We start from the raw sequence: 18,941 nt of genomic DNA on the forward strand, positions 1-18,941 counted from the left end.
AAAGACTTTTTCATTTTACAAATCACACCAGAACTTCTCTAAGAAGAGCAGGGGGATTTAAGTGTTTTAGAGAAGAGTCGAAGTGGATTGATAAGGAGAGAATACCTCACTTAATGCATATAATAAAAGAGTAGCTTTTCGTCGCACAGTGCTTCTTATATCTTGGTTGTACGTTTATTCATTGCAAATGAAAGATAAGCTGCACGTATTAGTGTTGGCTGAGAGATATACGAGTAATTTTGTGTAAAGTCCGAGTATATTGTTGTAAAATCTGAATGTGATGCAAACATTAAAAGTAAACGTACAGAAACCTAGGTCGTGATGAACCCAAGACCTGATGATGTTATACCATAACGAAACCTAGGTCGTGAGTAAAAGTGTTTTATGGGGAAAAGCGAAGTGTTTCAAATTTAATTCCAATAGAGATATCGATTATTTATTCTATGTAATTACGTGCAAGTTTGAACTCATTTAGAAATTCTCAAGTTCAGAATTCCTGTTTACCTTGCAATAATATATTCCTAGGGAATGCAAATTTTTTAAACAATCGAGGTATTTTAAAGAAATATTATTTTAAAATACTATCGTGCATATTTTATATGAATTTTGAAGTGTTCTCTCTCATCTGCCGGATCGTTTGATTAAAACTATTCGTCATTCCTTTTATGACGTGAAATTACATCAGCTATGCATCATTTTACATCTTAAATATTTATATGTTAAGAGTTTTCCTACACTGAGGACATGTGAACCTTTCCACCTCTTTTTGATAAAATATCATAGATGAAGCTGTTCTCTATTTTCCACGACACTTTTCTATGTTTTCTCCATCGTTTAATTAACATACTTTAAAGCCAGCCCTTCGCCACCATCATAGTTAAGAGTTATCAATACAAGGATGGTACTAGTAGCTATCCTAAATATCCTGCTTCCTCCCAATAATTTCATTTATTCAGAGATCCCTCACGGAACCTTGGACTTCCTATGTGACCCCCCTCAAATTTTCCTTCAATAATCGTTTCGATTGAACCATGGTGCTGCCGGGTATGTCCAATCACGAGTAGTTTCCCTCTTCTTCTTTTTAGAATTTCCATAAGCCTCTTATCACCCACCCTTCGAAGTGCTTCTTGTATTGCTACTTTGTCCATCCATACTATTTTCAATATTCTTCTGTGTCATAACATTTTCATTGGTTCCGATCTTCTATTTACCTACCACTTCTGAGGTTCAAGTCTCATGGTTGAAGTAAAACATATACATACCAGTCGTCGCAAAGTTGCATTCTAAATCTGTACCTGTGTGTGTATTAAGGGGTTATTCTGAGTGCTCATGGATAAAATTCGACATCTGGTTTGTCTTCAAATAATGTTTGACTCGATGTGATTCCTTAGTTACCTTATTATTCTAATCCCGTAGGTAAATGCGTTGATAAATGGACACCTTTACGCAATTCTCTTATGAGTCTTCTCAATATTACCGGAGGAAAGTTGAGTGAATTCCTTTCGAAGTTTATTTGAAAAACTTCTATTAATTGAAATTTTATTGATTTTAAAATGATCACCATAAATAACTGAGAAAAGTTGGTGAAGGTAATATTAAAACGTACTGGAATGTTAAAGGCCGTGATGGAAGGGAGAATGTTGAGTGGGTGGAAAAGAGAACAGAATTTGTAAACAAGCACGAACGTGGACAGCAGTTAGAACGAAATGAGGAAGGAAATAATACCGAGCAAAAATAAGGAACCTCTCGTGGTACATAGACGATAGCATTCTTGCTTCAATATAGCTATGTAGATATGTTGAACCAAGGTGCTGTTAGTAGAATAAATGTGGTTCCATTGATCTCATTGTCATTTCTCTGACCCCTTGTCCTAGAAAAATTATCGATTCATTCATTCACTCATTATAGATGCAGTCCTCACGTGCCTTAAAGAATTGTAAATTATTTGTTTAGCCATCGGAGTTTGATCACAGATTATTTTCACATGGCACGAATGTTTTATTTCTTGACAAATTTTAGGTATTACTGCGACCTCATTGATCCGACGAGCTGTGGCATAGCCAGCCTATCCATTCCAAATAGGGCCGCAACGGCTTTGAATTACGTCTAGTTCACCTTGGCCGTGAAACTTGCATTATATTCAGTGAATTTCACGATGTTCAAACCCTGTTGTATCCTATGAGTGTACATCAGTCATCTTGCCCAGTTTACTAATGCAATGCAAAACGGCTGACAATAGCTTCCCTGGGTGTTAACAGGATAGGCCCAGCATGTCGTAAACTTAGGTCTCGATACACCCCTTACGGCGTGCACCAAAGCATCTAAAAGAATCTTGGATTTAAAAGTTTTATAAAGAGTTTTTTATATTACATTAATTATAATGGTTTGACTATATTTTCTGGAGAGGCAGGATTAACTATGAATATATAAATTAAACTTACGATCGGTGTTCAAGACTTATTTGGAGGTCGAGAAACTTCAGAAAACCCCTATTTTAGTGTAAAAAACGTATTCTACTTGTTGTTAAACTTCCAAATTTGGGAATGATAGGTTTACAAAAATGAAGATAAAAAAATTGTATTAACCAACAGGAAATAATCTGAATCGACGATTTAGTTTTTGAAATAGTAAATCTGAATTGAAACAGAGATATACTGGTAACGAATCAAGTAACGCGCCTGTATAACGCATTTTTTTTGTTTTTACTGTTCACTCAAGGTAGTTCATCAACTTAAAGGTACGGTTTGGACGCTCCCCAACTCCAACTTTACTTCTAAGTGTCGGGTGAACTTTCTCTTTCGTTGCCCAACATTATTTCATGTTTCATATCTTCGTCACTTCTCCAGCCCTCATGCTGTCTAAAAAGCTGACTACCCACCTTCCTCCGCTCAGCTTACCTATCATTCTCCCTTCTAACATGGCCTTCAGTATCTCGCAACATTTGAATATTTCCTTCAGCCACTTGTTCTGCCTTTTTCGGAGATTTCCCAGTAGCTTCCCTTCTTCGCCCAATCAAAGATGGTGGGTATAGCCTATATCACTAAATAAAACTTCAGGGTTTGTCTTAATCTCTATCCAACTTAATTTTTCCATTCTCCGCCACACTCGCATTTCAAAAACCTCAGATCTAAACTCATCCTCTTGCCTCAAAGTACAGGTTTCACACTCTTAAAGCACTACGCTCCATATAAAAACTTAAACTAATCTTTTTTCACACCTTAATTCAATGAAACCATCACTAATCCTCTTCATCTTGCAAATTTATCTTTTTCTAACGCGTTTATTCTCATATTGTCCCCACTACCATGCAACTTTTTCTCAAAAATACTACCCACATGAACTGCTCCATAAGTTTTAATTTATTCTGTCCTATTTTATTATTTGACTTAGCTTTCCAGCTTGTCGATTATCTTATTATATTACTCTCGTTTACCTATCATAAATATTCATACCATACATCTAACATTTTTTCTGCGAAGCATTCTATAAAAGCTGCCATCCGTTGGCCGTCGGATTTACTATTGCTCGATCATCTGCAAACCCAACTTAATCATCTAACTCGCCAAACTTTAGCCGGACTATTATATTATGAGTATAGGAAACCCACGCACCAGTTGGTTATAACTTGCTATTTGCATCAATGAGCGAACTTTTCCTATACAGTGGCACAAACTCAGGAAAATTTCATTACCAGAGGTTTTGTCATGTTGCCAATATTTACACTACAGCTTCATTGGAATTGCGCGATCACATTTCTGAACTAAATCCTATTCCCGTTTAAATCTGTGTCGAAAATTATAAATGGTAATAGTGTAGTGAAACACTAAAAATGATAATGGTTTTTGGAATTGACCTTGAAAAATCGTTAATCGTTAAACAAATTGTTAAACTACATGCTTAATATTTGAAAATAACATGGTGCATGTGAGACGCCTGGTATTAGTCAGGAGATTGATCGGTCAAGAGTCACCGCAAACTGATTTTAGTAAACTGTTGGCACAAATTAAGGGTGAAAACTGATTCGAGTGTTGAAATAAGCGTGGCACAAAACAACCTTGATTACCATGAACTCACAGTACTTCCTGTGTAATTAACATGTCGACTCGACCAACAACTTGTGTTTTTGCTCTTCATGATGCTTACCACCATGATGTGCAAAATTTTAGAAAGGAATTGTCCTTTAAGGAGAGTGTACGTTTCACGAATAAGTTCAAGATGCTTGCCAAGAGAAAGAAAGAGTAACTGGCCTTGGTGACGAAGGGTGTGGAAAAGATAGCAAAGGCGGCCGAGGAGCACGATAAGTTGATACGAAAACAGAAACACGAGCCGACAACGGACCCACTCCCTCCCGGCCACCCGCCCTTGACGCGCGGTGGAACCGTCATAGACCTCAGGCCCCGAGGCGACTGTGGTATGGGAGTTTAACGGACCCCGAAATCACCTGTAGCATCTCGTTAACGCTTGATGAATGCCTGTGAGGGAACAATTCTGCGAGTCCTCGAGGTCTCCCTGTTTGTTTCCTGGCGCTCTTTATTTTTTCTGTCTACACCTCGGGCCTCCTTCCACTCGGGGAGAATTCCGCATGAGAGACCCCGCCCGCTAACCCTGGTTCTCGCGTATAAAGATCGAATTAATGCGACGGCGTTTCTGCGTGGTTGGTTGTGGAAAAGTTTTCGGCAAACGTCGAGTTGAATTCGAGGATAGAGCAGGATTTTACAGCGAGGCGCCAGGCTTAGCGTAGGTGCCTTGCGGAAAGTATTTGAACTGTATTGCTCGGGAGTAATAGAGTTCAGTTATAGTCTGTACGAGTTGGAACTCTAAGCCTCAGCCCGAATTGACTTAGTCGCAGTTTACGCATGCCAGTCTGGATCGAGATACAATGAAAAATGTACAAAAACAGTTCCCAATTCGTATAGCATCCTCATCATAGAGTTTCAAACCGAATTTTGGCTTTCAGCTTCTCTTTAAATTGTTTTCATAGTTACCAATCAAATTTAATGTCTGGGGATCATGGTGCTAGGGCTTTGAAATATTGCAATGTGAAAATTGTAGTGCAATGCAAATATAAATATCGCTTGAGAGTGGATTTATCGACGGCGTGCTTTAAATGGACGACACCGCAAACCAACTTCGCAAAATGCGCTGAAATTACTCTTGACGCTCGATGACGGGAATTAATTAATGCCCAAATAAGATTTATAGCATTTAAGTAACGCATTAATGGGATACATCACATTGGTTTAGCGATTTGGCGTTGAAGCAGCGAATATACACAGGAGTTGATTCATATAGTTTACATGGAAGGTTAAGTTTTATATGTATTTGTATAACACCCGCTCATACATGAGTCCATAATAGACCACGACTGTGTTCGATATTTTGATGAAATAGCTGACAAACTAGTCGGCATCCTAGTCGAGTCTGATTCCAACTAATTAGTACTACTATTTTGGTTTGTCATTTGCCTCGAGCATTGCACATACTGTTGATTTATTTAATTATCAACCATTTATCTAATGCTCAAAGATGATTTGAGAAGACTTCTGCATTTATTGACCTTTGAAAATATGTCGATATGATTTGGATTCTTAAAAATTCCCTTAATTATATTATTTGAAACTCGATTATAAGTCAAACTTGGTATGAAAACTATTACATTTTTCACAGATATTTTCAAGTATCAAAACCGGTTCCCACGTTTTTAACATCATTCTAAAGGCATTTCTTCAGGACAACCGAGGTCGGTGGTTGATAACATCTGTGGAAGAGTACGATTTCTTTTATACCAACCTCACACTTCCACAAATCCTGCTCCTACGCTGCTGAGGCAACTCGTGTTTTGTGGCTTATAACATCAGATATAGTACAATTGCACCTTGCAGTCGTTTTTTTCTCATTATGCCCGTGAGAAGAGAGCCCACAGTTTGATATTGTATTCATACTTTGGGAAGTCAACTGTAAAATTGAACAAACTCAAGGTAAATTTATATGAATTTTTAAAATTTTTGTTAAATGTTAAATTATGAGAAATAGTCTACTGGGTTGGGGTAGGTTTTGATAAACCCTGAAACTACACTGTAATCTACTCCTAAGCTCTGTTTAACAAGAATCAATACCCTTATGCCCCTTACGAATTGCAGTAACTTATTATTTAGCTCTTGAACTCTACCATCTATCACTCTGGGAACGCGAGGTAGATGGAGAGAGGGGGAATGCTGGGAACGCGAGGTAAAGGAAGGAAAGGAATGAAAATTAAAGGTTGATGAAATCAATTTAATTTTGCCCAATTAAAATTAGAATTAACTTTTAAAATTACTCCTCACGTTTTATTTTTTAAACTATTTTTATTCCCGTGAGAACTCGATTTGAAAAGTTTTCCATTTTTAAAAGGAAAAAAATGTATCAGCGAGACGAAATGCCACATTTCTCTGAATACGATGTACGCGTCAGTTTTTTAAGTAGAATTATTCTCTCATTTTCTCTCTTCTCTCTATTCTCTCATTAGAATTACTCTCTCATTTTTCCTCGAATAAGCACCAACTTAAAAAAATGCTAATGATGGTCCCTTTTCGTCTGAGGAATTAACTGTTGATGCGTCAATTAATACTTTCGTCTTGATCCGACAAAATAAACGCGTAGGGTTTAAAAGTAAACAGAAAGATAAATTATGGAGTTAAATCGAGATTTATTCGTAAAATAAACTTCTGCTAAATTAACGCGTTTAAATTTAACGTAACTACGCCAAATATGGTGATTTTGATATACGCACGAGTTTTCCCGCTGATCAGTTTCTTCGCGCTGATAATGTTCACAGAGAAGACGAGCCCGTGGTGGTTGTAATTCATAGTGAATCCGGGCAGGTGACCCGCGTAGCAGAGGGACGTGAACTTCTCTTCGGAGACTTTCCAGCGCCCTTCCGGTTCGTCGGAGATGATGTGGGCGGAGACGAAGTATATGTGGTTGAGTACCTCGGGAAGGGCGTCCTCCGTGTGGCCCAGGAATTCCTGTGGAGCAAAAGAGGAAGGAGACGCTTAAGTCACTCATCCGCAAACGTACCCCAATCGATCATGAATAATCATGGTGGCTCACAATTTTATTTCTCGAGAGACACAAGGACCTATTGAGGGGAAATAAATAAGCTCGTGAGATCATCTTCCGCTGGGAGCGGTCGATTCCGAAGCGGTAACGACAGCATACCCATCCCTGTCTTTCAGCGATGGAAATTGCAAAAAAGTTATTTCTGGCAGTTATCAATGTGGTAAAACCTGCTGAGAGCGTGATCTTGGTAAAATATGATTTTTTGCGAGATGTGCAGATTTTACAACTTAGACAGCCAGTTGAAGCCATGATGTGGGCGTCCTTGGGGAAATTAAAAATATCAAAGGCATGGCCAAATCTGTTTTAATTTATTAATTTACGGTTTGAAACGAAGCAGTTCAGAGAAAAAGTAATTTCAAAAAGAAAAGGGCACTGAGATCTCAATTGAATTGTTGAATCACACACCGAAAAATTTTTTCTTGACATTTTATTTCGAAATCCAACTGATTTGATCTGAAAATGAGCTACGCTAATTTAGGAATAAAACATCTTATTGGACACAATTTATATTTGTATCGCCAAATATGGAAGATTTCCGTTTTATGCAGATTACCCCTTAGGCAGATTTTATTAGATAAACTTGATATCATCAACTATAGGGAATAATTTATTGACATAATATCAGTTTAAATACTAATCTGCCCATGTGTTTTTTTCCATTACCCCGCGATTTTCAATGCCAAATGCACACGTGCAATTATGAGGACTACTTATACAATACATATGTTCTTTAATATTTTATCACTTTCAACGTATACATCCGCTTGGTACTATAAATCATATTCTTCTTTCTATATATTTTAATTTGGCCTGCTTTTCTTGTGTAATTCGACATTCATAGGGTATTTAGACAGTAAGTTCCGTTTTTCAAATAGTGCCGCTGCCGCAATGCGACCTCGCTAGAGTGTGTGTGTACAAGTTGGTGGATTCATCGGCACATCAATGACACCATTTTAAGACAAGAGCGGATACGCTTTGCGGCGTGCGTTTAATGATGCTTAAGGAGCTCGAGATTCTCGTGACATGTGAAACGTGGTTTATGATCCATTCCTTCAATGAGAGGAACGGCAAACCGAACGAAGTTCACCGTCGAAATAGTGACGTTTATAGAATTCATGCCATGAGTGAATCAGTGGTACGGGGACGGGTCCGAATGTTCAATGAAGAACGCGAAAATAATGCATGATGGCGGACGAAGCGGCAGTCTTTGATGAATGACGGATACGGTGCAAGGGAACATCGCCTGATGACCTTCCACTGGGAGCAATATGACCATCCTCTCCACAACTCAGACCTCACGCCTAGCAATTTTCATATCTTTCCTCATCTGATATTCTTCTTTGTAGGCTGGCGATTCTATTGAGACAATGAAGACAAACAATTTAACATGTGGCTTGCGTCGCTGTCGGCATTTTCTACAATGAAGGGAAACAAAGGACCCCGCTCTGGACAAGGGCTTCAACAATGGTGGACACTATGTCCATAGGATGTGTAAGGTATGCATATTAATTAGTAAAAAAATGGTATGTGAGTAAATTCTTGTTTTTTCTTTCATGATAGTTGAACGGAACTTACTCTCTGAATATCCATCATGCAACAGGAATTTCTTTCTCAAGTGGAACAGTCTTTCCGATAGATTTCAACCGAATGCCCTCCATCGCTCTCTCTCCTGAATATCTTTCAATTGCGTGTAGCTTCTGGCCTTTCTTATCTCATCAAGCATTCCAATCCTTCTTCTTTTTCCTCTCCTTCAATTTCTTCCTCCATGACTTTTCTCAGCCTGATAATATCTTAACAGGTACGTGTTTCATTATACGTTGAGCGTATTTAAAGATATTAATCGAGTTTTGTCTCAAAATAATTCTCATTAGTGAGCTCGTGGTACATTCATGGCACATAACTCAATGTTTCTTAAATGATACGGAATTGTTAATTATTTCATTGATTTGTATTTCCAAGAAGGATTATTGAAAAATATTTATTTAACGCCATTGGAGCCATATTGACCACATATTCCTCCTTTGGTCTCAAGGACTTGAAACTGTATCCTCCATTTCCTCTCTCAACTCCTCCTTCTCGGTATCTTTCACTTCATCTATTTCTGATTGAAACATTAATTTCCCCGATATCGACATTCACCTCCAGAACAATATGTTTAACACCTCAGTCTACATTATATCGACCAACAATACCTTCATATCAAGAGCTGCTGTGGCCTCCGTCTTTGCAACAACACCCCCTCCCTACAGAAATACATGGACTAGCTACAGGACTCTCTCAAAAAACAAGAGTACCCGGAACAACTATTGAACAATTAAAATCCTCAAGCGTTCAACCCAATACAATTCTCTCCCCAAATCAAATTGCCAAAATGCCCTAACCTAATCACCACTTTCTTCCCTGGAACCCACAAAATTAAATGTATAATCCCTGAACTCTTCCAAATTATTCATAGTGGTGAGACCTTATCACTTTTATTCCCACATTGTCCCTCCGTTTCGTTTTAACATCCGTCGAATATATAAGACATCTTCAAGACCACAAGACCACCTACCCCCCCCCCCCCTCCGTCTCTTCTCTGCCCCTCTAGGCACCACCCACGCCACCCAACCACCCACGCTGCAAAGGCTACCATATTCTTCGACCCGCCACCACCCTGGCTACCAAATTCCAACCCAAGAGTTATTCCTTAGCTCCATACACTTAAAAAAAACCATTGTATTCTGCCAATCCTGTAACTTCTGTCCTGCTTTCTACGTGGGTGAATGCATATCCACCCTTTCCGTCCGCATGAATAACCACCGCTACTCAACTAAATCTCCCATCTTCCTTAATTATCCCATCCCAACCCACACTGCTTCCCGCGACCAATCTTTTGATGACCACTTTTCTGTTTTGTTGATTGGTATCCATCATGAACCCGCAAGCAGTGTAGAGGTGAGAACCCGCGAGATGGCGCATATTTGGGTGGTCCAGGAATTTAAACCTCTCGGACTGAACTCAGCCCACTGAACCCATCCAATAACCGCCTAAACATCCCCTCTCAGCCCCTTGTCCATTTTGTATTTGTCCCTTACCTCACTCCCCCCACCCTCCCTCACATATCCTATCCACTCTTGCCCCGAGAACGACATTCTGATGATGACGGCCGTGACGTCGAACGGCCAAAAATAAAAATTCGAGAGTCCTTTCTCTGTGTTTAAATTTTTTAATCAAATTGTTATATACTTGCATGTGTGCGTGTATAGATATACCTGTATGTATATGTATATATGTATGTATGTGTGTGTGTGTTTGTATATATGTGTGTGTGTATGTGCCATTTGCTTATTCTTTAATATCTTCCTTGGATGTGAGATTATCCCAATATAATTGAGTACCATCACCGTGTAGGATACCTATTTTCATATCTGTTTGAAATATCTAGTAGTTTTTGACCAAAATTTGAAAGAAGTATAACATTATTTCTGAAGTAAAAAATGATGAAGTAAAAAATAACGACAACGTCTAAGGATCTGCGCTTACATTAGGTTCATAGGGATCCACGCAAAATGTCAACTGAAGAGGTATTAAAATAATATGGAAGATGCGGGAAAAGCAATTAAAACTGCCTCTTGACTCCTTCTCTCATCGTTTTAGTCCTACTTTCACGATATTCCTCAGTTGTTATCGTGACTGCCCATTCATGTCTTTGAAAGCATTCTCGGCCATGTGTCCTTTCGTACGATACGAAGTTACGGATGCTGGCAGATAGTTTCGTGCGCGATATGAATCTATTATTTGAGTATGTAGGGCAGTGCGCGCAATCATCATTAACGAGTTTTCCATTTACGTACATGAGAGGGAAAAGTTCTTGCGGCATGCCTGTTCAATTAATTATTTCCCCATAGCATTTTTTTGCGATCATGACATCCCTAAAGAGAGATAACTGTACGTTAACGAACAAACAGTGCATCCATTCGCACTAATTCAGAGTGGAATAAATGTTATGTCATGAATTGGATATTTTTCATGTAGGAAGTTGATAAAAATGAGTGACTGCAAACAATACTACAATAAAACGATAAGCGGCTCGCATTGCCCACAGAAGAGAAGTGAACTTATTTTGAAGGAGTGTGTTAAAATTGGTTATTATTAGTTGATAATTGTAGCTAATGCAAATCTAATTGGATGGTGTTGGGACAGTTCCAAACCATCTGAATATATTTGTTTGTTTCATAAACTTCGAGAATGCGTTCATTGAGTAAATTTGGTATAATAATGAATGTATTGCGGAATATAGGATAGACGACTCGTCCGCAACATGTACATATATATATATATATACATAGAATGATTCTGTCTCTATATTCTGCAAATCTACATCCGTGTTTATATATATATATATATATATATATATATATATATATATACTCATATATACAGAAACAGATATAAGGAAAAGGGATAGGAACACATATAAAGGACGAACACAATAGAGGTGGGGAAGGCGGAATCGAACGGATCACAAGAGTAAAAATATTTCCTCAACCGGGACTCGAACACCGGATCTTTCCACTTGCCGGGCGGATGCTCTTAACCACTTGAGCTATCGAGGATAGTCAATTTACCCTGAGATCCGTGGGTCTAATATGGCGACATATTAGACCCACGGATCTCAGGGTAAATTGACTATCCTCGATAGCTCAAGTGGTTAAGAGCATCCGCCCGGCAAGTGGAAAGATCCGGTGTTCGAGTCCCGGTTGAGGAAATATTTTTACTCTTGTGATCCGTTCGATTCCGCCTTCCCCACCTCTATTGTGTTCGTCCTTTATATGTGTTCCTATCCCTTTTCCTTATATCTGTTTCTGTATATATGAGTATTTATTCGCCGTTTGGCGGGATTTCGTGTTTGAATGTATATATATATATATATATATATATATATATATATATATGGGTCGCGGTAGTCCAGTGGGTAGAGCGTTGGACTGCTGACCAGAGGGTCCCGGGTTCGATTCTTGGGCAAGGCACTATGGGCACCTTCAGCTCCACCCAAGCTAAAGTGATTTTTCGGGTACCAGGTCTTCCTGGGAAACCATAACCGGCACAGGGAAAGGAACTGGCCCCCCTACCCTGATGTGTGAATTTTCACACGCCGTATAGGGCTTAGTGCTGGGTGATCTCTACCATCACCTACCAAACCGACCTTCGGGTTGATTACTGTGTTAAATATATATATATATATATATATATATATATATATATATATATAGTATATATATATATATACTATATATATTTAAGACTTCCAGGTGCGAGTGGCGAATGGAGAGTCCGGATGGGCAGTGTTAGGAATAATAATAATAAAACATTTTTATTGGGGCGAGATTGAGACTAGGAAGTCCCCTCATCCACCTAATCCCGAAGAGGGGTAAGACATTGGTGTCCATTACCACGGGTGCTTTTCAAGGTATATGAGGAGGAATTAGTTGAAGAGGCATGGAAAGAAATGGAGATAACAATAGAAGTCTGGGGAGAAGTCACTGTTTTAAGTTAGGCTTGCGAATGGTCGCCACGAGTAGCTTTAGTTTGTCAGTCAGCCAAGGGGTTTTAGACTTTTTGTCTTTCCAATGCGCTCAGCATTGCTGTGGCTCAAGTAGCAAAAGTCTATATAAGCTCAGCGCTCAGCAAAGCTGGGCGCATTGGAAAATCAATGCGATACTTATGGGATGAGAATAAATGTTATGTTATCACTGTCTGGATATCGTCCGTCGCCCATCTATTTACTACCGGGAAACTAATTTTAAAATATGTGCAACTATTTTCCGGGTCAAATGTTTTTCTGATTGGAATCGGCAACTTTCCTCCTTGCCCATCGCACGTCCCGCGTTTTTATTTGTATGTGTGTTTTGAAGTTCGCGGGCACTTTTTTATGAATAGAAGGTATAGATAGCTGCAACATTCATTCATTAAGTTCACATACTATAGTTTGTACAACTGCGTGCCTCGTAGGGTGAAAAGCGTTTTCTATACCTAAATGGCTTCGTTTAGTGTACAAGAACAGCGCGATCATCCATTTTCTCTATTTCATTGAATTAAAACTTATCGGATTTCATTTTTAATTGAATGAGACATGCAATTATGGTCTTATGGACGTGAATGAAATGTACGTTAATGGGTGCGACAGTTCGAAGAAGGCCGAGCGTCCTGCGAAAACGAACCCAAGAAGCCCTCGGCCCGGTTTATCCAGCGGGCGAAAGGAACCCATTTTACAGAAGCGTTCTCGGCGACCATGGAATCATGACGCCAATGCTGTGACTATGCATACGTGTACAGGATGATTATGTTGAGAGGTAACAGAAGTTTCAACATTCTGGTCGAAGTAGTTTAACAGGAGAAAAAAATTAGGAAAATCTTAGATCATGAACGCACCTCGTATCATGTAGACCTCTGTTTTAAATCATCTATGAATATTTATTGTCCGGGTGAGGTAATGGAGAAATGTCGACTCTTCTGAAGAAACGGCATGATGTGTTAAGTAATTGTACTTGAATGAAATATCAAGATAATATTCACATGTGTTATTGGAGACAGGGGGGTGGGGGCGTCGCGTTTTTGTTGCCTGCCTATTCCCTTTGGATTCAAAACAACGAGCACTCTGGCTTTTCTCTTTTTTTATGGCCGAGCGTCAAAGAAACGAAAGCCGCCAAGTACGCGGGCGTCACGTGTGTGTGAGTGGGATGGGGAGAGGAGGCAACCTTCCCTCTTGTCACCTTAGCGTTTGGGTAGGAGTTCGGAAATCGCCAAATTTTGGGGCACGTGGATTATATAAGTTCGTCCCCCCGCTTTGAGGGCCATGAGCTTGGCATTTACAAGACGCCTCGTTATTCGACCGAGTTCGGCGGGTTTTGGGTGTTTCGTTGGCTTCAAATGGGGTACGCTATCGAGTGTCGCGTATTAGGAAACTGCAGCTTTGAAGTGTGAAGTTGCCTCGTGCGATTAATGAGATTTTTGTAAACCTGCCTTTAACAGTTACTAGTCGATACCTTGATCTAGTTAAAAAAAGAGGAGCAGGTGTTCACCGTAATTAATGGGATAATTGACGGAATAGATATGTATGGAAAAGCATGGGTGTGAGTAATTACCTTTCCAGGTTGGTTGACGCAGACGGTCGAGCAGCCAGAGGTGTCCTCGTTACACTTCTTCCCCAAGGAGTTGGGTAGAATGTCATCCATGTGGAGCAGAAATAGCTGGGAAAAGATGAAAACGACGATGTTTATGAGAAAAATTTGAGCGTGAATGGGAGAGCTGGAGCGAAGTGAGAGAAATTTTTAAATGTTGCGAAAACGGTGAAAAGTAAACTTACCAATGTAATTTCATATGTCTCTGATTATAAGACTCTTTGGTTTCATGATACTATTGCAACGTACCATTATGGAGAAATAAATTCATTCATTTTTAGTTAGTATTTAGTATTGGTATTTTTTTTACCTTATTTGACATATATTTTCACATAAAGGTGTGAATTTATAAAATTTTCAATTGAAATTACTGGTGGGTTATTAAAATGTGAAATCAATATTTGGTGGGACTGATATTCAGGATATGAAATAATAATAACTGTTATGGTAATCTTTAGCTATGGCAGAAATACGCCATGAGCATACTTTTGTTAATGATTCCAAATTGAACGTGCATAGTTTTAATTGGTATTTAATTTTGTTGGTTTCTGGGTGGTTCTTTCGTTAGGTGGTATATATTACCATTCTTTCTCATACTGATGATTCCTCAGTACCGTTCTTCAGTTTCCCTTGTCGCACGGACATTTCCGATATTGCTGAGGATGGTGGGTCTAATACTGACAGATGGAGATCCACAAGGAGCACTACTAAAAAGGACAATGCCTGGGACTAGAATATCCATACCAATGCCAAGATAATCTGACAGCTGAGCTCGTGAACCTCAAATGAATGTAATATTAATGCACGTAATGTTCGATTTAAGATTTCATTTTTTCCACGAACGATAAGGAATCAGAGTAATATTTTCCGACCGCGGTGGGGTCATATTCGGGTCAAAATTAGTCTGGTGTGTATTCACCCCCTACCACACGCCCTGGTGGTGACTTACAGGGTGCTGAAGTATGAAAATAATGCTGATAAGCAGATATACTTTCTGATTCATTGACATTTTTTGTTTTTCTCTTAAAGTATAATCTCTCTTTGTTGAATGTTGACTCTCTGCTTAGGTTAATGGTGAAACATTCTATCGACACAAAGGAAACTCTATTAACGTATGATTTTAACTTTGATTTAAAAAGATTGCCTTTTCAAATAATCATGACGCGAATATTCCTTGTTCTAGCAATCCGCACATTTTTATCCGATAAATGTCATGGAGATTATTAGGTGGATGGCATTGTTTAATTATAGCATGGTAAAATATATTATTTTTCCGTCATTTAACTTTATGATACTGTTAATTACCCTTCTTGCCCGTGTAAGTTACATTTTTTAAAGTAGAAGAACCACGGTCTGCATAATACCACAGCAGGATGCGTACTGAGTGTAGGGACAGTTAGACACCTAGGTGGTGGCTTTTAGCTATACTTACCGCCACGCTAGGCCGAAACCCAAGTTACTGTCTTGACAGCCCTCGTAATTTGGAAATGCAATAGATTTTTTTGAAATGACGGATTTCATTCCAACGGTTTTTCCGTGTTTCGCAACTTCATACGCTATCTAAGATTCGACATAATGGAGAATCTGCGGATTCTGGAATCAAATCACTGCTTATGAGGTTCGACATTATTTTTAGGAATCAGTGGACTTCTGCTCACCGTCAATTTTACTTTTAGCTACCAAATGTCCTTAAAAGTCCGTAGAAAACGGAGTCATATTAACTATAAATTCGAAATACGGCATATTTCGTATTTAGAGTAAAAATCGGAGTATGCTACAGAAATGGAAATCTACAATTGGTAAATGTGGTGATTTGATTACGTAACATGGATACATTTTTACGGACGAAAGAACTGGAGAGAAAACAATGGTAAATCGGAAAACTCTAGACGGACGCTTGACGATACTATGCGCAAGAAATATAGCCTCGATGGCGTGAGAGTGAAATGGTCAAGGGTTTGATAAACTTATTTAAATTAGTTGCAGTTAAAACTTTTACATTTTCCAGTCCCTAAGGCTTCGTCTATATTTCTTCACTTTTAAGTATGTCGAATGAACGAGTTTTTCTGCGAATTACTTGATCAATCGATACCATTCAGCGACTTTACTTGAAACTTATGTTTTATATATGTACGCCTTCTCCTATCATTTCGGATCATGTGTTTGAATGGGATAATATAAGAATGAAGTACTTTTCAATCCATAGAGGCAATATATTTTTTACCAGCGTCTGAAATTTATATTCTCAAAAGTCATTTTAATATGATACCATACGGGAGCATAAGGTTATATCTTACATTGCTCTAATTAATGCAATACCATGGTTTGAGAGACAATTTCAATCGAAATTTCTTAATTGGCAATTAATATCGATTATCATTCGGATTCTGTAAAATTCCTCCTCTCCCTTTGCAATTTTTTTACTAAACCTTCTGGAATGTGCCGTAAGTTGCTGTGAATTTTTAAAATGGCATTTCTAATTATTTCTATCATTCGTCGCATCTTTCTGTAACGTCATGAAATTAATTAAAAAACTTAATGACCTCAGACGTCGTTGGTGGAATCGATCCGTTGTAAGAAATTGCATCGTAGGCATACGACCTGGGTTCCGGGTCAGTACATAACACATCGCAACTCTGCAAAATCCAGGTTTTAAATTAAATTTAAAACCAGGATGGATTAAATTATTGCGGGAAAGCAGCATATTCTAATTAATTGAGGGTAAATATTTTCGCTGTTTTTTATTCAAAGATTCATTCTTTAAATGTCGTTCAACCCACTTTCATCGCCATAAGCACGCGGATTATCGAGGAAAATATGTCAATTCAAGTCAATTAATTACCTTGTGTGCCGCAAAATGTACTGCGAGCAGGTTCAAAACCAGTATTGGTCCAAACGAAGTCAGACATAAAACACTTCAAGCGCTCTGCTGTGGAGCGTAGGTACGGGATTGTGAGGAATCAACTTTCTGTCTCAAAATGCCCACGCAAGGAGGAAATAAAGGGCGTGCGGTGTATTTCAACACCCCTCCCCTCTCTCACCTGGAGTGAATGCCCTTCCCCTCCCGGGCGTCTGATGCCTTTCGCGGAGACCTCCAGCGAGATGGGAGCGATGAACATAAGAAGGGTTTATCTAATTCGTTACTGTCATCGCTCTGCTTTCATGGCTGCTCGTTCACACTTTAAACGGAATGATATAAGTATTCTCCCGTCGTGACTCATGCCTGAAATTCAGAATACAATGCCACTAGAGAGACTGCAGCGAAAACTAACATGATAGAAGTTGTTATTAATTTTTAATATGCAATGGAATTATGTGCTCCTGTCGCAATCAAAGAATCGTTCGTCGAAGTAAGTCAATTTCTCAAAATTTTCGTCCATTCTTGAAATTTGGCATTGGTGGGCTTAAATTAATTTATTAAGTAGGCTTGGAGGGGGCACCCGTGAATGTACACCCTCACGTCATGGGGAAGAGTCGTCCCTCTTAAGACCGCCAAATGTTAAATAGGTGCCTCTAAGACATTCAGAAGAAAATAGAAACAGCGGAAATATTTTTAATAAGAATGAATAAATCTGGGAATATTTTCCTTGGAATTCGCTCGTGGAATTTTGAAGGAAACTTTTCAAAATATCGAAATGAAACCAGGACCGGTATTATAAGTGGGCGCTTTTGTTCACGCCGAATGCAACGTATTGCACATTACGGTCTGATGCTTAGTAGAAACAGGTAGAGAACAACCGAACATTATTTTCTTTCAGCGATGAAAAATTATGATCAGATTTCATAATTTCCATGACTTAAAATTTTGGCGTAGTTCCTTTTGATGGATTCGGGATAGTCGGACGAGAGTGTGTCAGAAAGAGGACTAAAACCTGCGGGTATCTTTTTCGTTCGGCCCCAAAAGAAGAATTATGGATTTTACCGCATCCACAAACGAAGAGTGCTTGCATTGCGAACGAAACGGAAATCAATTGATCGGAGAACATTCTATCTTCGGTCTGGGTGCGTTCAATCAATTAGGCCACGCCAGTTTATATCGTGGGAAGATCCTTTTACGCAACTTTGAACAATTAATCGTCATATGATCGCATTAATAGCTGTTACAAACGTTCTTTCCAATATGTGGGTCGCGGTATATATGCATCACGCCGCTTCATTCACGTTCAACATCGGCAGGTGAATGCTACCACACATTTCATATGATGAACGTGCTCGTAGCTTGGCTGAGGTGACATCTGTGCTTACCTTATCTGTAAACGCAGCGGAACAAACTAACTTTGGAATGATCTGGAATTGTGCTCTTGACTGATTTGACCTTCCCGTTATCTTGATGACGCCATGGTTTTTTGTTCTCTAAAATTATGGAAATGAAGTGGTTTCGAAAAAAAATTCCGAGTAAATCGCTAATAGTACGAATTTTAAATGATTTCAACAATTGTTTAATTACAAAAACGACAGAACATTGTAGGTACCCGTGTTTAGGTTCTTCCACTTTCGCACCGCACAATGATCAAAGACTTCGTAGGCCAACCGTGCGCCTTAAAAATATATTTTTCGAGCCAACCAAAATATCGACAAAAATAAATACCTATGTCGGGCACCAAACAAGTTTTCAAATTAATGGACAAGATATTCTGCAAATGATGTTATCTCTACTTTTGTTATTCCTGCCGCTGGTGT

At 38.9% G+C, this 18,941-nt stretch overlaps 1 protein-coding gene across 1 annotated transcript in view; it reads right to left on the reverse strand.

Moving 5' to 3' along the window:
* The window catches only part of t (C45 family peptidase tan), a 64,960-nt gene that overhangs the window by 15,947 nt on the left and 30,072 nt on the right, over window positions 1-18,941 (reverse strand). Inside the window, exons 3-4 of the mRNA XM_071590816.1 lie at window positions 14,226-14,330; window positions 6,770-7,004 (exon numbers count right to left, since the gene is read on the reverse strand). Coding sequence (XP_071446917.1) covers window positions 6,770-7,004; window positions 14,226-14,330 — 340 coding nt within the window. The remainder of the gene's footprint in view (window positions 1-6,769; window positions 7,005-14,225; window positions 14,331-18,941) is intronic.

Source organism: Hetaerina americana, unplaced genomic scaffold, assembly GCF_022747635.1.
Source record: "Hetaerina americana unplaced genomic scaffold, ioHetAmer1.1.p SCAF_4, whole genome shotgun sequence".
NCBI classification, from domain to species: Eukaryota; Metazoa; Arthropoda; class Insecta; order Odonata; family Calopterygidae; genus Hetaerina; species Hetaerina americana.